General features: G+C 39.5%; 1 protein-coding gene across 9 annotated transcripts in view; it reads left to right on the forward strand.

Annotated features, from left to right (window-relative positions):
* SGIP1 (SH3GL interacting endocytic adaptor 1) overlaps positions 1 to 15,690 on the forward strand; it is a 211,326-nt gene that overhangs the window by 149,543 nt on the left and 46,093 nt on the right. For 6 of the 9 annotated variants that reach the window (XM_059924166.1, XM_059924162.1, XM_059924184.1 and 3 more), the window contains 3 exons: positions 19 to 510; positions 7,399 to 7,526; positions 8,502 to 8,628. In XM_059924166.1, coding sequence (XP_059780149.1) covers positions 19 to 510; positions 7,399 to 7,526; positions 8,502 to 8,628 — 747 coding nt within the window. Of the gene's footprint in view, positions 1 to 18; positions 511 to 7,398; positions 7,527 to 8,501; positions 8,629 to 13,505; positions 13,572 to 14,504; positions 14,565 to 15,690 lie in introns of all 9 variants that reach the window. The other 3 variants (XM_059924200.1, XM_059924206.1, XM_059924211.1) reach the window with 2 other exon arrangements.

Raw genomic sequence — 15,690 nt, forward strand, 5'->3', positions numbered from 1 at the left:
CAACTACTTTAACCACAGGAAATGACCAGTCAGCCACAGAGGTCAAAATTGAAAAACTACCATCAATCAATGACTTGGACAGCATTTTTGGCCCTGTGTTGTCCCCCAAGTCTGTTGCTGTTAATGCCGAAGAAAAGTGGGTCCATTTTTCTGATACATCCCCGGAACGTGTTACTCCAGAGTTGACTCCAAGGGAAAAGGTGGTGTCCCCACCACCTGCCTCAGACAACCCAGCTGAATCCCCGCCTCCGGGCCCCCCGGGCCCTCCTGGCCCCCCAGGACCTCTGAGTCCTCCTCGCAATGTACCATCGCCACTCAACTTAGAAGAAGTCCAGAAGAAAGTCGCTGAGCAGGCCTTCATTAAAGATGATTACTTAGAAACAATCTCATCTCCTAAAGATTTGGGGCTGGGGCAGAGAGCAACTCCGCCTGCCCCCCCACCACCCACCTACAGGACTGTGGTTTCGTCCCCCGGACCTGGCTCGGGCAGTGGTACGGGGACCACCAGCGGTATGTCTTATGTTTGAGTGTGCTTCGTGTGACCGGGAATGGCCGTGGCTACTGCAGTGTGAGCAACGCCTTCCTCCCGCCTGGCAGCTGGCTTTAGAGCTTCAGCCATCCCTCCTTTGGTGTGGGTGTCCTGTGCCCTGTGGCATGTCCTAGCCCATTGAATGCTCACGGTCATAATGCACGTCTGTGGATGTGTCCTGCCCTGTACTCGCAGCCCTTAGGAGTGCCCTGCCTTCCACCCTGCAGATAAGGCATATATTTTTTAAAGAAAGCTGCGATGTCATTGTTTAGAATTCAGGAAGAGTTCTAGAAAGACAGGTTTCACAGCAAATGAGTTTCATGTTAAATGTCTGATTTCCTCATCAGATGCCTCCACGAGAGCCCTAGTTTGTTTGGGTTTTTTTTCATTTTTTTTCTGCTTTATTGAGATATAACTGACAAAATTGTAGGATATTTAAAGTGTACAATTTGATGATTTGATATCCACACACACTGTGAAGGATTCCGCCCACCAAGTTAATTAACACAGTCCATCACCTCACATAGTTACCTTTTTTTTTTTAGTGAGAAATTTAAGTTCTACTCTCTTAGCAAATTTCAGTCATTCAATACAGTGTTATCAACTATAGTCACCATGTTATACATTGGATCCTCAGACATTATTCAACTTATAAGCTTATAAATCTATGTTTGTATTTTTTTTCAAGAGTCCTGGTTTTTGTAGATCAATGCGTTTTCTTCTATTTTTTTTTTTTGTTTATTTTCCTTATTGTGGGAGAACTATGTTGACTCCTCTAATGACTTCAGAGAAAAAGAAGTAAGGTTTGAAAAGGAGATTTTAGAGGACAGCAAAAAAAGAGGCTGCCTTATTGCACCCCCAGCCTAATCAAGCTGCCACTGAAACAAACTGCTCTCTGATGTCATCATTTGACATGCTCACCAGCCTATGAGGTCAACTCTAAGTATAGTGACAGGTGATGGAGCAGTTTATCAGAATTGTACATTTTGGGATTCTAAATGCACATGTTGACATTGAATCTGATTTTTTGGTTTCCCTTATTTGAAGCTTCATTTTGTGCTCTCTAATTATGAAAGGATGGGAACTACCAAGCATATCCAAGAAAGACCAAGGTTTTTCTAATGCATCTTCTGTATTATTCATTCCACTGGTGCTCATGCTTGTCTGACGAGATCCTCCAGTGCCTTCCCAACTGTTCCTGTGGGTTTGGTTTAGGTTCCTTTGCAGGGGTGTCAAGGACTATTTGTTTTTTATTTGCTTTGAAAGAGGCGACCAAGTTTAAGTTATTTAGATCTAGTAAGAGACAGAAAGGAAAGGCGTTTGTCTCTATTCTAATAGTCATCAATGCTTCCGCTTTCAATGGAGTATCTTTCAGTGCTTGCTCTGGTTTGCAAACTGCTCTGTGCTTTAAAGTGAGAGCATCCAAGCCGATCAAGGAGAGGACTGGAGGGTCACCTGTACTGCACACAAAATCAGTGTTTTATATCATTAGGTGTGCCCTTCCTCCACCAGAAAGGGAAAAGAATGCAGTACTAAAATTTAAGTTTGCGAAACTACGTTAAAACAAAATCGGCAGGCTTCTTTACTATAGGACCTCTGAGAGCCATTATTTTGCCAATAAGGGCAACAGCTATAGTTTCTTGTCCTGGCTTCATGCCAAGAACTTTATGCACATCATTTCATCCTTACAACAACCCCATGAGGTGAATACTCTTATTTCCCCCATTTTACAGATAGAAAAACCAAGACTCTTGGATGTTTAGTAATTTGCCCAAGTTTACACAGCTGCAGGTGGTAGACTTGGGATTCATCCTCGGGTCTCTCTGATCTCAAGCCTGTGTTCTCAACCACTATGCCCTCCAGGCACTCTTGTAAGGTTTAGTGACAAAATATCCCAAACTTATTTGAGACTGACACACACCTGTACTGCACAGTGTCATCAAGATCACCAAAAGTCTTTTCTCCAAACCTACTCCTCTGTGTTCCTTTCTATAATTCTGGAGGGTTAGAGCCTCACTTCCACCCTCTATTGCTTTTTTAGGTCTTTGGGGGTCTTACTTAACTGTAAAGATAATAAAGGGCTCCTAGGTGAAACCTTCAGTTCAGACCTCAACCCCAAAGAAGCTGGTTGTCCTCTGTCAAAGAAGGGCATGTTTCCATTGCCTTGGATGGGACTCTCTTTCCTGGGCCAGACTCTGAGTCTTCTGAAAGAACTTTTCAAGGAATAATGCCTTCTCTCCAGTGGCCCGACCACTATGCTCTCCTCAAAGTAAACACCTTTGGTCGGGGGAGGGGAGCTTTGTTACTCACCCAGCTCCTCCAACACCTTCCACAAGGCTCTGGGAGATGCTTGTTGGATTGAATTGACCACTGAGCTAATGAGTGACAAGAGAAGCTCTAGCTTTCTTTCTAGAATCCTTGGGAGTTCTGTTGTTTTAATGTTTAGTTTCCATATTCTTATTTAAAATTACTTTAAAATGTTACCAGTAAAGACTATCAATTCTTAATAACTGAGCTGGAAAAAAACTATACTTTGCTGGTATTAAAGGATTGAATTTCTAAGTAGAAGACTGAACTGGGCCAATGAAGCTCATGAATAAATAAAACTGTGCACCATTATCTCCTTAATTAAGTCCCAGTTTATTTGCTTGTTAATATTTTATTGATGAAATATACACAGACTGGCAGAAATGTAAATTTAGGATTAAAACAATAGGATACAGCCTCATGTTTCAAAGATTCGTAATGCTTATCACTACCTGCTTCTTAAAACTTAACCTGATGGGAATAACTCTTCTTGTATATCTGAAACTATATTAAATTAGATACCATTATGCCTACTTTAAAAATTTCATTCACACCGAGATGACTGCCACTGATGAAGTTTAGACAGTACTCAGGCCTCGTGAATCAGAAGAGTTACCTGCTATTGAAAAAGTTGGAAGTTAAGAATTTGCCCCAAGAACTTTAATTTCCTTATGGCAAAAGTTTAAAATACATAGTTTGGCCAGCACATTGCTTTATTGGAATGCAGACACTGATTCTTGGCAAAGGCTATGTCTTCTCCTATGTGGGCTGTGTGTGCCCAGGGGATGGAACAGGGAAAGTGTTTTCTTGGCCTGCAGCAAGTTTGGAGACCAGGGAAAGAGAGGTGTCCATAAAGATAGAACGTTCAGTGCAACATTTCCCGACTGGGGAAACTAAAGCAATATTAAAGCATGTTAAACACAAACAGACACACACATACAACCCCCCATAAGCAAATAACTTTGAGCTACCTGGGGTTGAATTAAACAAATATATTTCCTAACTACATGTCCAATATGGAAGCCACTAGGCACATGGGGCTATTTTAATCTTAATGGTAACTAATTAAAATTAAAATTAAAAATCAGTTATTTAGATGCAGTGGGCACAATTCAGTGCTCAGTGGTCACATGTGGCTAATGGTTATCTTATTGGACAACACTTGTTCCAGAACATTTTCATCATTGCAGAAAGCTCTGTTGGACAGTATTGTTTTAGGGCTTTTAAGGTGCTGGTCACCAAAAAAGTAACGCAGTGTGAAACCATTCCCACATATGTTTAATACTTTCTTCAAAGCAATGGTATAATTGTGTCCTAAGGAACACAAGTTGGGAAAGACTGATTCTTTACATATTTCTAAGTGCATATATTTAAATTCATTTGATTCTCCTCCACAACATTGTGATGTATTAGCCTCATTTTACAGATAAGGAAACGGACGCTGAAAGATAGGACTTGCCACTGTTACAAAGCAATAAATAGCAAAGGCAGTATCTGTCTGACCTCAGGTCTGTTGGGTTCGATTTACCACTTCTCCCCCCCCACTCCCCTCCCCCACCCACGAGCACACACACAAAAAGAGAGATGAAAGTTGAAGTCATCCTTATGCCGTTCTCATACCAAAGCTATGATGGAACTCCAGGTTGAGAGCGGCAGATGGATTGAGAGCACGTCAATGGTTGCCAACTTTTTTGAACTCACAAAGCTCAAATGATGTACATGTGATTTTTAAAGTTAAACAATGTTGTCCAGTTATTTTCCAGCATCGTCCTTGGGAATAAACACTGCTTGAAGGGAAAATGAAAGTATAATTGAAGATAGAAGAATGAGGATATAGATGTACAAATAATAACCCTCTATATTCTTGCAATACAAAATAATTGTGTAATCTCACAAAATCGTGTGAAGCCTTAGTACAGTTGTGAAATACTCCTTAGGCCCTGACTACTCTCTGCTGAATGTGTGGGTTCTGTCAAGCAGGTTTTGCTTCTTAAACACTCCCTTGGTGTCTTCTAACTGCACAATGAATCAATGAAATCAGTTCAGTAAAGAAAAAGTGAGTAAAACTGTAAAGGAAAAGTGCCCCGAAAGGAAAAGGAAACTAGTTAACTAGGCACTTTTTTCCTTGCTTTTAGTTGTACCTGTATCAAAAAACAATCTTTACCATCATCAACATCAACTGCCTTTCATTTGTGTAGTATTTTATAGTTTAGTAAATACTTTAATAAGCATTTTCCATTCCAATTGTTACAACCCCTTTGCAAAGTAGAAACATGTCTTATTTTTTAAAACAGGAAGTTGAGGCTCAGAGAAGTCAAGATCCCACAGCTGATGAGAGGTGGGCAGGGCCAGAACTCAGGTCATCCGACTTTTCATCAGTTTTTTCAATATTCCACAATGCCTCGATGACAACTCCTTACTGGTTTTCCAAGTATTACTGAAACTGGATTTTTAAATTTCCCTTCTAGAACTTGTAAGAAAAGGATAAGCAGCTGACCTTTTCCTGAGATTGACTCAGAAGACTATTTCTTGGAAATAGACCCATGGATAGACATTTTGACCCACTCCTATAGCATGGTTTTCCAGCAAAATAGAACCCTCAAAAAAGCTCCATAAAACTTTCTGACAAAGACTTTGCTGTGTAAAGATTTATTTCCCATCTCTTTGCTGTCACTTCTGTTTTCTGAAAACATCCTGGGTATAAAGAAAACTTTGTAGTGGGACCTGTCAAAATATACCTTATTCTTTTATTCAGAGAAGATTAGCCAAAGTCTAAGAATATTCATATTGAGAGAAAAGTATGCAGTCTGTCCATGCAAAAAGAAGACCTTTGTGCAAAATATGGGGCTAAGGTCCACCTAAAGCTACAAGACACTGCATTTAAAAGCTCAGGCTTTGTAGTTACATTGACCATTTGAGTTACGTGACCTTGAGCAAGTTACTGAATATCTCTGAGCTTTACTTTCCACTGAGATAGTAGAAGTACCTTCCTCCAAAGCTTTTTGTGGGGATAAAATAAGATAATGCATGCAAAATGCCTAGCATAGATACTGGCCCAATAAAATAATCAGTGAGTATACAATAAAAAGTTGGCCCTAGCATAGATACTGGCCCAATAAAATAATCAGTGAGTATACAATAAAAAGTTGGTAGTGGTGGAGAGGAGGTATCAGTAGGGATGGGTGGGAATAATTAGTAGGGTTTCACACCAATGAAACTACACTTAGAATAAACAACACAGAGAAACACAACGCACTCAACATTTCAAATTGTTTAAACAAAGGAGCAAGATTTTCACCTCCAGGGCACGCCTAAGATGGGAGCAGATGCTGAGGTGATGGGTTTTGCTGCTCAACTCCAAAGCTCCTTGAGAATCTGAAAATCTGGACATGAAGGTGCTGGTCTAGGATTCTCCAGAGAACAGAGTTTTGTGGCATGTTGGAGGGGAGGCTAGGTGGGGACAGATATTTTCCTGGGGCACAATTTCTTAGACTTTTCTTGGAGTGATTTGATACCTGTGCTTCTAAGTAAAGTGAAAAAAACCTCAGGAGCAGTTGGAACTTCTCTGACTGAACAAGAACAGTTTGGAATATTGATTTGACTTTCTTAAGGTTGTTAGCCGAGTAGTTTACCCGTGTATCCTGGACAGATTGAAGACAGGCAGACCCCTGAGTCTAGAGACCTCTCTGGTGTGCTCAACAGCGTGCATGCCAACCTCTGTGTGTCCTCTGTGTTTCACATGCTTGTCATTGACAGCCAGAAAAGTAAATCCAAGAGGCTCTTTTAAAAATCATCACAAAAATCATCTCAGGCAACTTCTACACAGACAGATTCCTACGCAGCCTCCTTTGAAAAATAAAATCCTCTAAATTCAATGTGTTTCTGTTAAGATTCTACACACAAAGTGTGCACGTAACATCTAATTTACTTTCTTATATTTTGTCCTTTGCTTACCATCAAGTGTTTGCTTACGCTTGCGAAGTTAGCACTCATATCTTGAAGCACAGTAAGAAGGATACTTCTCTTCTGTGTTTTATATATATAAATATTTATATACATATACACATATTTATATATATGTATATATACATATAACGTGAAAAACTTTTTTTTTCAAGTTCTAACCTCCATTTTCATCTTGGACATAAATAAATTCTGAATATGCAAAAATCAAGAGAATTTATCATAAGTTTGGTGTGTACCATGGTCAAAATGAAGGATACCCGCCCACCCAGCCAAAAGAGCCTTAAGAATATATTTTCTGTCACAGGGAGTAATAAAAGGATTTACCTTTCACTGGGTGTCACATGACAACAAAAGGCAACGAGCTTCAGCTTCTGCCATCAACCATAGTTCAACTGAGTGATTTTTTTCTTTATTGAAAAAAAAAAAAAAAAACCCTAAACCCCATGTGCTACAGAGTTGACTGTACTAACTGCTGAGGTGAAAAAAATGGCTGTGATTGACACTGTGTCGGGGAATGGGGAAGGCGGGATCCAGTGATGACAGCACTTCTGGCCACCTGCGTTCCTAGCCATTTTTAACACCAGCTTGTTTTTCAGGTGCATCATCCCCTGCTCGGCCAGCCACCCCCTTGGTTCCTTGCAGCACCACGACCCCACCTCCACCTCCTCCCCGGCCTCCCTCTCGGCCAAAGCTACCTCCAGGGAAGCCTGGAGTCGGAGATGTGGTATGTCCCCTTCTGCCCTGGCCTGCTCAGAAACGTCCAGTGGGAATGACAAACAGGAGTCCAAGTGCCTGAACGCGGGTCATCTCAACTTCAGGTCTAAGTCTTACTTACAGTGCTTGAACAAATGGCCCTGACAGGTGACATCTGAAAGACAGTCACTGCCATCAGAATGTACATTTCAGTTGCCCTCAAATCTCTACCATCTTTCAAGCCAAGGTCGAAAATAGTAGCAATAGGGTCCTGGGGCCCTTAGTTCTTCTACAGTGAGTTTGATGAAAATTAAGATAATAATGCTCAATTGTGCTAAATCCTTTAGAACGGGAGGTGTTTCCTTTCACCATATTTATCTGATTTTGGAAGATTCCAAGGGAGGGCAAGTCCTGATTTCTGTCCCCAGTCTACAGAGAAGTTACTGGTGGTAGGCACACTATGTGAATATAAAGGAGGGTGGTATGACCCAATGAGTTTTTTCTGGACGTTTCCTGCATCATGTTTTAAGGCTGAGGGGTGGGAAACATTCTGTGTGAACAATTAAGAGACTTCTGGCAGAGGTAAATGTCTTTGGTATCTGCACACAGGAGTCACAGACTGGTGATGTCCCTGAGATCTGGTTTAGCTAACACAGGACAGTATTCTGTATTCAAATATCGTTCAATGGGTATAAGCTCTCACATTATGGTACTTGCTTAGTCCCTGGGGGCATAAGAGGCCATCCTCCTGAAACATCACCGACCACACCCCAGACCTCAGCTTCTCTAAATGTGATGTTCCTGTTGAGTATAGCGCATCACGGTTGATGGTTCCTCTAGCTCCATCCACAAGCTCCTGTACAGATATAATCAATTTCAGTGTAAAAATGGTGCCACCTGTTCTCTTTTAAGAACCCGAGTTGTCATATCTGGGGCCGGGAGACGCTAAAAATATGGAGGGCAGACCTGTGAATCTAACTTTCCATTTCTTTTCTTCTCCCTGCAGCCCCGACCTTTCAGCCCTCCCATCCATTCTTCCAGCCCTCCTCCGATAGCACCCCTAGCCCGGGCTGAGAGCACTTCTTCGATATCGTCCACCAATTCCTTGAGTGCAGCTACCACCCCGACAGTTGGTAAAAATGATCTCCTCTCTTCTAATCTGTTTGTGGTTTTGACTGGCTATTATTTATGATCTGAAAACCCTAACGCCCTATGTTTCTGATCAAAATTGTTTTGCTGTGTGTTTTGCTACTATCATCTGACTCTTCTTTTAAAAGCACCTTCTCAGCAAAGAAGGCAAAGTGCTTCAAGTAAGCAAATAAGCAAATAAAAGAATGTGAACACCTGTGTTTTGCAGGAATTCTCTTATGCTATTTCCATGCAGAGCTATTCATAAAAGTAAAGAAGAAATAGTCAAATAAGATCCTATAATTTAGATATTATTTCTTATAATGAAAATAGTCTCCATTGAGGGGGGAATGTTTTTTTTAAATTCCAACCGTGTAACCCATCAGAAATCACAAAATTTAGAACTTTTATTTTCTTGAAGCTTTCATTTCTTCATCACTTTGGTTCTCCTTATGTTGACAGATGGTATAAACATGGGCACTGTGGGACGTGAGAAAACTTTTCAACATTTTTTGTAGTGCTTTTCAGTGATGTGCGGTCAATTTTCCCCAAGAAATAAGTCATTGCTGGCATTTTCAGTAAATGCCTTTGTGCCTCTTTCCTTATGGTGTGATGAAAGTGAAGAGTTGAGAATGGCTGCTCAGCTGGATGGTTTTCCCAGGTTTAAATGCCTCTTCTTGCCTGGAGCGTCTTCCCTCTTCCCAAGGCTGGTCTATGTCTACACCTCGTTACCCACCTTCCATAGCTCCTGCTGCCTCTCTCGTGTTTGCATGGTATCTCTGACCTGGGCTTTCCCATTCCATTTTTTCCCATTGTCTTCCTTTATTGTCTGAATGCCCTCCAAGTCTCCCATATTGTAAACCAGCTGGCTCATGCTGCATTGCTTGGGAGAATCATTAACCAAAGCTAAATAAATTCCTGCTGCTACTTGCCAAAAAAGAGCACACTACAGAGTTGCCCATGTGAGGAATAATTTGATCAAAGCCTGAAGCTCTTCTGGAGAAGAAATCCCTCTTTTCCCAGGGAAATAAGTTAAGGTGTGCCTCTTAGGCCTCCAAAGAGAATTTCGACCATATCATGTGCTCTACATTTTTAATCAGATCAGCCCCAAAGAATTCTTCAAATTTGGTGAAAATATAGCCAGCTTTCCAATTTCATCTGATTCGTTGACAGACAGATATTTAACATCATTTATATAACCATGTCTATTCTTTATCTGTATCATCAGCTGGGGCAACTCAGGGCTCCCTAATTTTAGATGCCTATTAGCTAGTTTCTCTCTGGGTTTTGTTGTTGTTGCTGTTTTGTTTTGTTTTTTCTGTAACTTCCAACCTTATTTTTGAACTGTCTTTAATACTCTTGATTGCTACAGCCATTTCCCCCACTCCTGCTCTGTTGTTTTTCTGTTGTTTTTTCCTCAAGGTCATTTGTTCCACTCACTCTCTGTGATTTTCCTGGTGGTTCAGAGAGGAAAGTAAGGATAATAAACTGTCACTCAGAAAGCAGACCTCAAGTGACCTCAGATGACCATCTAACCTATTCCTTCAACTCATTGAGATTCATAGAGAAAATTGCACACACAGAGCATTTGACCTGTGGCCATGTTTTGTACCATGTGTTCTCATGCTCCCTGCTGCAGAAATCTCAAATCCTGGCCAGTGACTCTGATTCTTAACACAGCTAGTATGCATTCTTTTAAGATGAACCACAGAGGGGCTAAGAAGAGAAAAAAGCCACCTGAGAGGCTGGTCACATTGCTTCATTGCTGAGGAGCATTCTGATTTTATCTGTTTGGGTCTGTTATTTTTGTTTGGTTTTCATCTTCCTCACTCTCTTGTTCTTTATTTCCTGCTGCTGTGGGTCACCTGACAGCCGTTTCTCTCTGAAGTAAATACATTGTCAATGACCGCCCAGCAGCACCTTATGTAGCGTTGTTTATCTCTTTTTGGAGAGGATGTGCTTTGGCTGTTCAGCACTAAGGTGCTGACTGTTCATGACTGCCTTGGAACATCAACTTAATGTAATCAGATGGCTTGGGGGAGATAGAATTTCAGCAGCAAATTCCTGACATCGATGACTCAATATTTCCCTCCCTCCACCAAGATACTTTTCTGACGTTTCCTGTGACACTTGTGCCAAAATTGGGACATGTGTGGCAGAAACTGGATACTTATTATTTGTACTTGCTTATTACAAAGTTTAATATAATTCAAGGATTAAATTTTTAAGAGCATGTCTGATCTTCCCACACAACAATTCAAATAAGACTTCGCTCCTGCCAGACTTTGGGCGTAAAATCTTTTTCATGAGACCTGTGATTATAAAGTAGTAAATCTGATGCCACAACTGAAAACAGGACTTTCTGTGCATTGTCACATTCAAATAATGAAGAGTCCCTTTGCAACTGTATGTCACTGAATTTAAGTTACCTTCAATTAGAAGAGGCACTATTATTTTCTATATGACTGAGAAAGGGCGGAGAAAGCTGCCAGTTGAGGTAAGGTGCAATACTTTCTTATCGTATTGATTTTAAGACCCATCCCAATTCCAGAGAGGTTAAAAAGTACACATAGTAGAATCAATGAAATACAATAAACTCCTTTTGTACTGAACAAAGCTCACAGGACCTTCACTATTTGATTTGGGGGGAAGAATCCTATTAATATTATGTGAATAAAGAAAGTGTTTAAAGTTATTCTATTGTAAGAAACAAATTCCTAGACATTTAGAGATAGAGATAAACAGGGAGTTATCTCTAATTGTATATATCCAATTTATTATTTGTTTCTTATTTCTATCGGTGACAGTCATTTTTTTCGATGTTTGCAAAACCTTCCTTTGGTACCCCAATGCAAAAAGACCACCATGAAGACAATTTTTCTTCATTGTTAAATTCACTATGAATTATATTCCTTCACTGTTAATTATGCATTTTTAAATTACATCTTTAACATCCCAGGAATCTGTAATGAATGAAAGGTAATCATTTACGGGCACCAAAGGAAGCATCAGATGGACTTTGATGCTTCCTTTGGTGTAGATCTTTGAGCAAAAGTGATTTGTATTCAGTAGAGGAGTATTAACCGTAGCAATTAAAACTTAAAATATTTCCTCCAAGTCTTTGTCTCTGTAAGCTGGGTGGCAATTCTGACTTAGATAAGCTTTTTAAAAAATATATCTGTATTAACATCAATTATTCTGAACAAAAAGAAAGACCTTTGGAGGTGGATATTCTTGAGCCCAAGTTTAAATTCTCACACTTTAGTATTTTTTTCCTTCTGCCTTTTATTTATTTATTTTTTTGGAAAAGCCTGCCTCCAGTACTGACTTCCCCATCTCAGATCAATCTGAGGCAATTTCCATGGTTAGTTCTTAAGGAAATTTTTCTTCTGTACTTGATTTGAGTGTTGCCCTTATTTAAATTAAGCACAGAGCTATGCAACCACTCATTTTTTAAGTTCTCTGATTTATTTAGTATGTTTTCTTCTAAGCGCTCAATGTCCACAACCACAATAAAAAATGATAGCCATGCTGTTCAACCCTTATGAACCATTCTTTTGTAACTTCTGCTCAAAGAACAAATGGCAGTATTGGAGGCTCCTCATTTTAAGGAGATTGTAAACAGAAAATTATTTCTTCAAAAGAAAGGAATATTCTCCACCATTCCCCACTAACAGGTATGAAAAGGCACTGTTACATTCAGTTACTGCCAATGTAACTTTTTTGTGTCCTATTTTCTGGAGATATTATGGGGTATCCTTCTTAGGGCCAGTTCTTGTTCCTCTCCTACAGATATTATAGGAGTTGCATTCGCTTATTCTATCCACCAAGGAAGCCACATATATATTAAAAACTGATTGACAGGTGCTATCCTAGAGCCTTAAGAATTGACAAAGAAATAGTTTCCCTGCCTTATTCACTAAGTCTAAGGAGGCAAGCTAGTAGAATATTTTCCAAGAAGCATAGTTTTTGAAATAATTTTACTACCCTCATCCATTTCCTTATCTTACTTCTCTACGTTCTAGGGAAGATTCTCCCTTACCAGTCTTTGTACAGAATTTATTCAATTTTCTATTAAAGTTACAATAATACCCTTCAGACGTGTGGCATTGATTGATCTAAATCACATAGAATAAAACTTCAATTGTCTACATTTGTTTGTTGGTGAGGAGGGAGACCGTGTAAAGAGATCCAGAACGGTTGGGATTCAGAGCAACTGTTGTGACCAGTTTACAAAGACATTTGGCCATGCCTGATACCATAGCCAAAGATGGAATTACAATAATGCTGTTCAAAATTAACAATCCATAACTACCCAGTACAGGTGCAGGGCAAATTGAATTTGGATATTGATGAAGTTGAAATGGGATACTTCATTCAGGGACCTCAGATTCACACTGTTGCATTTTTATGGTCTCATTAAAAGCTTTCTCTTTCCCCATGGGGAGGAAGGTGCATGCTGGGTGATCCCATTGAGTTGTCAGCGCTCTGCCCGGAGGTTCTGTTGATGGATATATGTCCAGCCACTTGAGAGTTGTGTCTGAGTGAAATACACCTGCACGAGTCAATTATTAATGATAGTGCTTTTAACAACTCCCTGAAAATGTGGGGGTGTGATTTCTTCCATGGAGCTGACTTCAGTGAATTCACAGATGCTAACATCTGGCATTTTTTAGATTTCCATTTCTTCTCCTAGGCTCATCATGCAATAAGCACATCACTTTTTTATACTCTTTCCATCATCTCAGTGTCTTAGGTTTTGTTTCCTTTTTCCATTAAAATCATTCCTGTGTTTCGATCAGTAAAGTGTGTTGCTTGATTTCATTTGAGATTTGTATTTGTGTTTTTGTTTTCCATTCCTTTATATTTCTTTGGTTCGTAGTGTCAGAAGATGATGTTTTTTATGACAAACTGCCCTCGTTTGAAAGGCGCTGTGAAACGCCTGCAGGTATGGTGCTAGCCGAGTGATCTCTAGATAGCTAGACTTTAAAAATCCAAGCCATTATGCCATCTGAATGCTAAACTTCATGGACATGCTCCTCACCTCATGAGTGTCCAATGCCGATCAGATGCACCGTCTATTTACTGTTCATCGTGGAACTCATGCCACTGAAATGTTTTTTAAGTGAACATTTTATAAAGCAGCAGGTTGCATGACAGTTTCTCAGTGAAAAGGTTCAAAAAAGGTGAGATGCAATTGCTTTGTGAATTTACAAAAGGAGGAATAATTTAACTGCTCAGAATTACGTGTCCAGTGATGGCTTTTTAATTAAAAATATAGTAGAGCACCGTTAGTAATCTTGTCTTTTCTTTGGTACGTAGGTAAAGGGTGTTTTGTGTCTGGATGCCTAAGGTGATTCCAGGGGAGGGGATGGAAGATATATGACATCTTCCACGAACTTTCAATTGATATGCAATGCTGTTGTCATTGAAAACCTCAGCTAAGTTTTATATAACCTATAACTCCGAGTTTATCTTTTTGAAAACATAGAAGGGGATGACATTGAAGATGAAATAAATACAGCAATTGCTGAATGACAGTTTGGCCAAACTAGTGCAGTTAAAATATGCTGACGCCCCTGCATGGCCAGGAAGACTTCTTCTCCATGCGCACCAGCACCGAGTACCAAGCTACCAGCAACACGTGCCCATCCCTTTAGGCCTCCATAGCTTTGCTTTTGCTTTCTGTTTCCCGAACTGAAAACAAAATAATAATAATAATAGATTGCCAGCCCTCCCTTTTTCCTGCATGCTAACGGCATGCAGTGCCTCTGCCCTCCCCCCCTAGTGAGATTAATGACCTGCTCTGTAACTCATACTGTGTCCTTCTCTCTCCCTCTCCTTAACCTTTCCCATCCCGCTTCAACTCCTGGCCATACAGAGAATGAACAGCCTTCCCTCGTTTGGTTTGACAGAGGAAAGTTTTATTTGACTTTTGAAGGTAAGTAGTACATAGCATACCAGATTCTAATTTATCCTCCCCTCATGCTTTTTCCCCATTCGCATTTTTAAATCCCAGTTCTCTTCAAAAGACCTGCTCTCACTTTCTATATAAAAATGCTATGGCTACTTCAAAAATATTAAATACTAAAGACAATATTCCATGAATTTGGTTTGTATGGGATCTTCGATTTTTTCATATTAAAAAATTAAAGCTAATTTGCAGTTAATATTGGTTACTTAATTAACTGTGTTAAATTGAAAAAAAACAAACACCTTTTTTGGGCAAGGAACTTAACTCTGTCAACCAGGGCTCTTTCCTAACTCTTTTGCAAATGCAATGCAACAAATATAAGGACATTTTTGGTTGGAATTGGCATTTAACTTTGCTTTGGATAATTAATATTTCAGATACAACATCCATTATTGTAAAATGTAAATGTGTAAATATTCTTATGACAAGGAATGCTGCATGGGAGGTCAGAAAAGTGAGGAAAAGAAAAAAAAGTATTTTAGTAAGTTCTATTTGCATCTTCTGAAATGGAAATTGAAACTGGAATGACGAGTAAAATGGACAGCTACCACTGGACTTGCCATTTTAGAAGATGAAAGAAAATATACGTAAATACAATGTCAGATATCTAACCTCAATGTTGGATAATTTGTTATATTCTGTATTAAGGATTAGCATTCTTCTGTTTTATATTTAAATTCTAAATCATTTTAACAAGCCAGGCATTTGATAAAATGGCCTGTTTAAACTATTGTATAGGAAAAATTAAGTAGTTCAACTTAATTAATGGACTATTTTACACATATTTATCACTTAAGCCTCTGCTTTCTACGATTTTAAATAGCTAAGTTTATCTTGGGATAAAAAGTTGGCCAAAAAATATTCTACTGTAGACTTGAACCTAAATATTGAACGTTTTGTATTTCATGACAACAAAAAGAACTTTCTTAACTTAAGTGTGTGTTTTAGCACAATTGTAAAAAATCAGAATGACTGATACAGATTTTGAAGTAGTTTTTGTGGTGTGGCTTTTTTCTCCTAACAGTGACTTTTCCTTGCAAGATGCTCCCAGAGGTGGAAGTCCTTAGCTTGGAGTAGCTTGGGTAGCAGCAGG

Source organism: Balaenoptera ricei, chromosome 1 (assembly GCF_028023285.1).
Source record: "Balaenoptera ricei isolate mBalRic1 chromosome 1, mBalRic1.hap2, whole genome shotgun sequence".
In the NCBI taxonomy this organism is placed as follows: domain Eukaryota; kingdom Metazoa; phylum Chordata; class Mammalia; order Artiodactyla; family Balaenopteridae; genus Balaenoptera; species Balaenoptera ricei.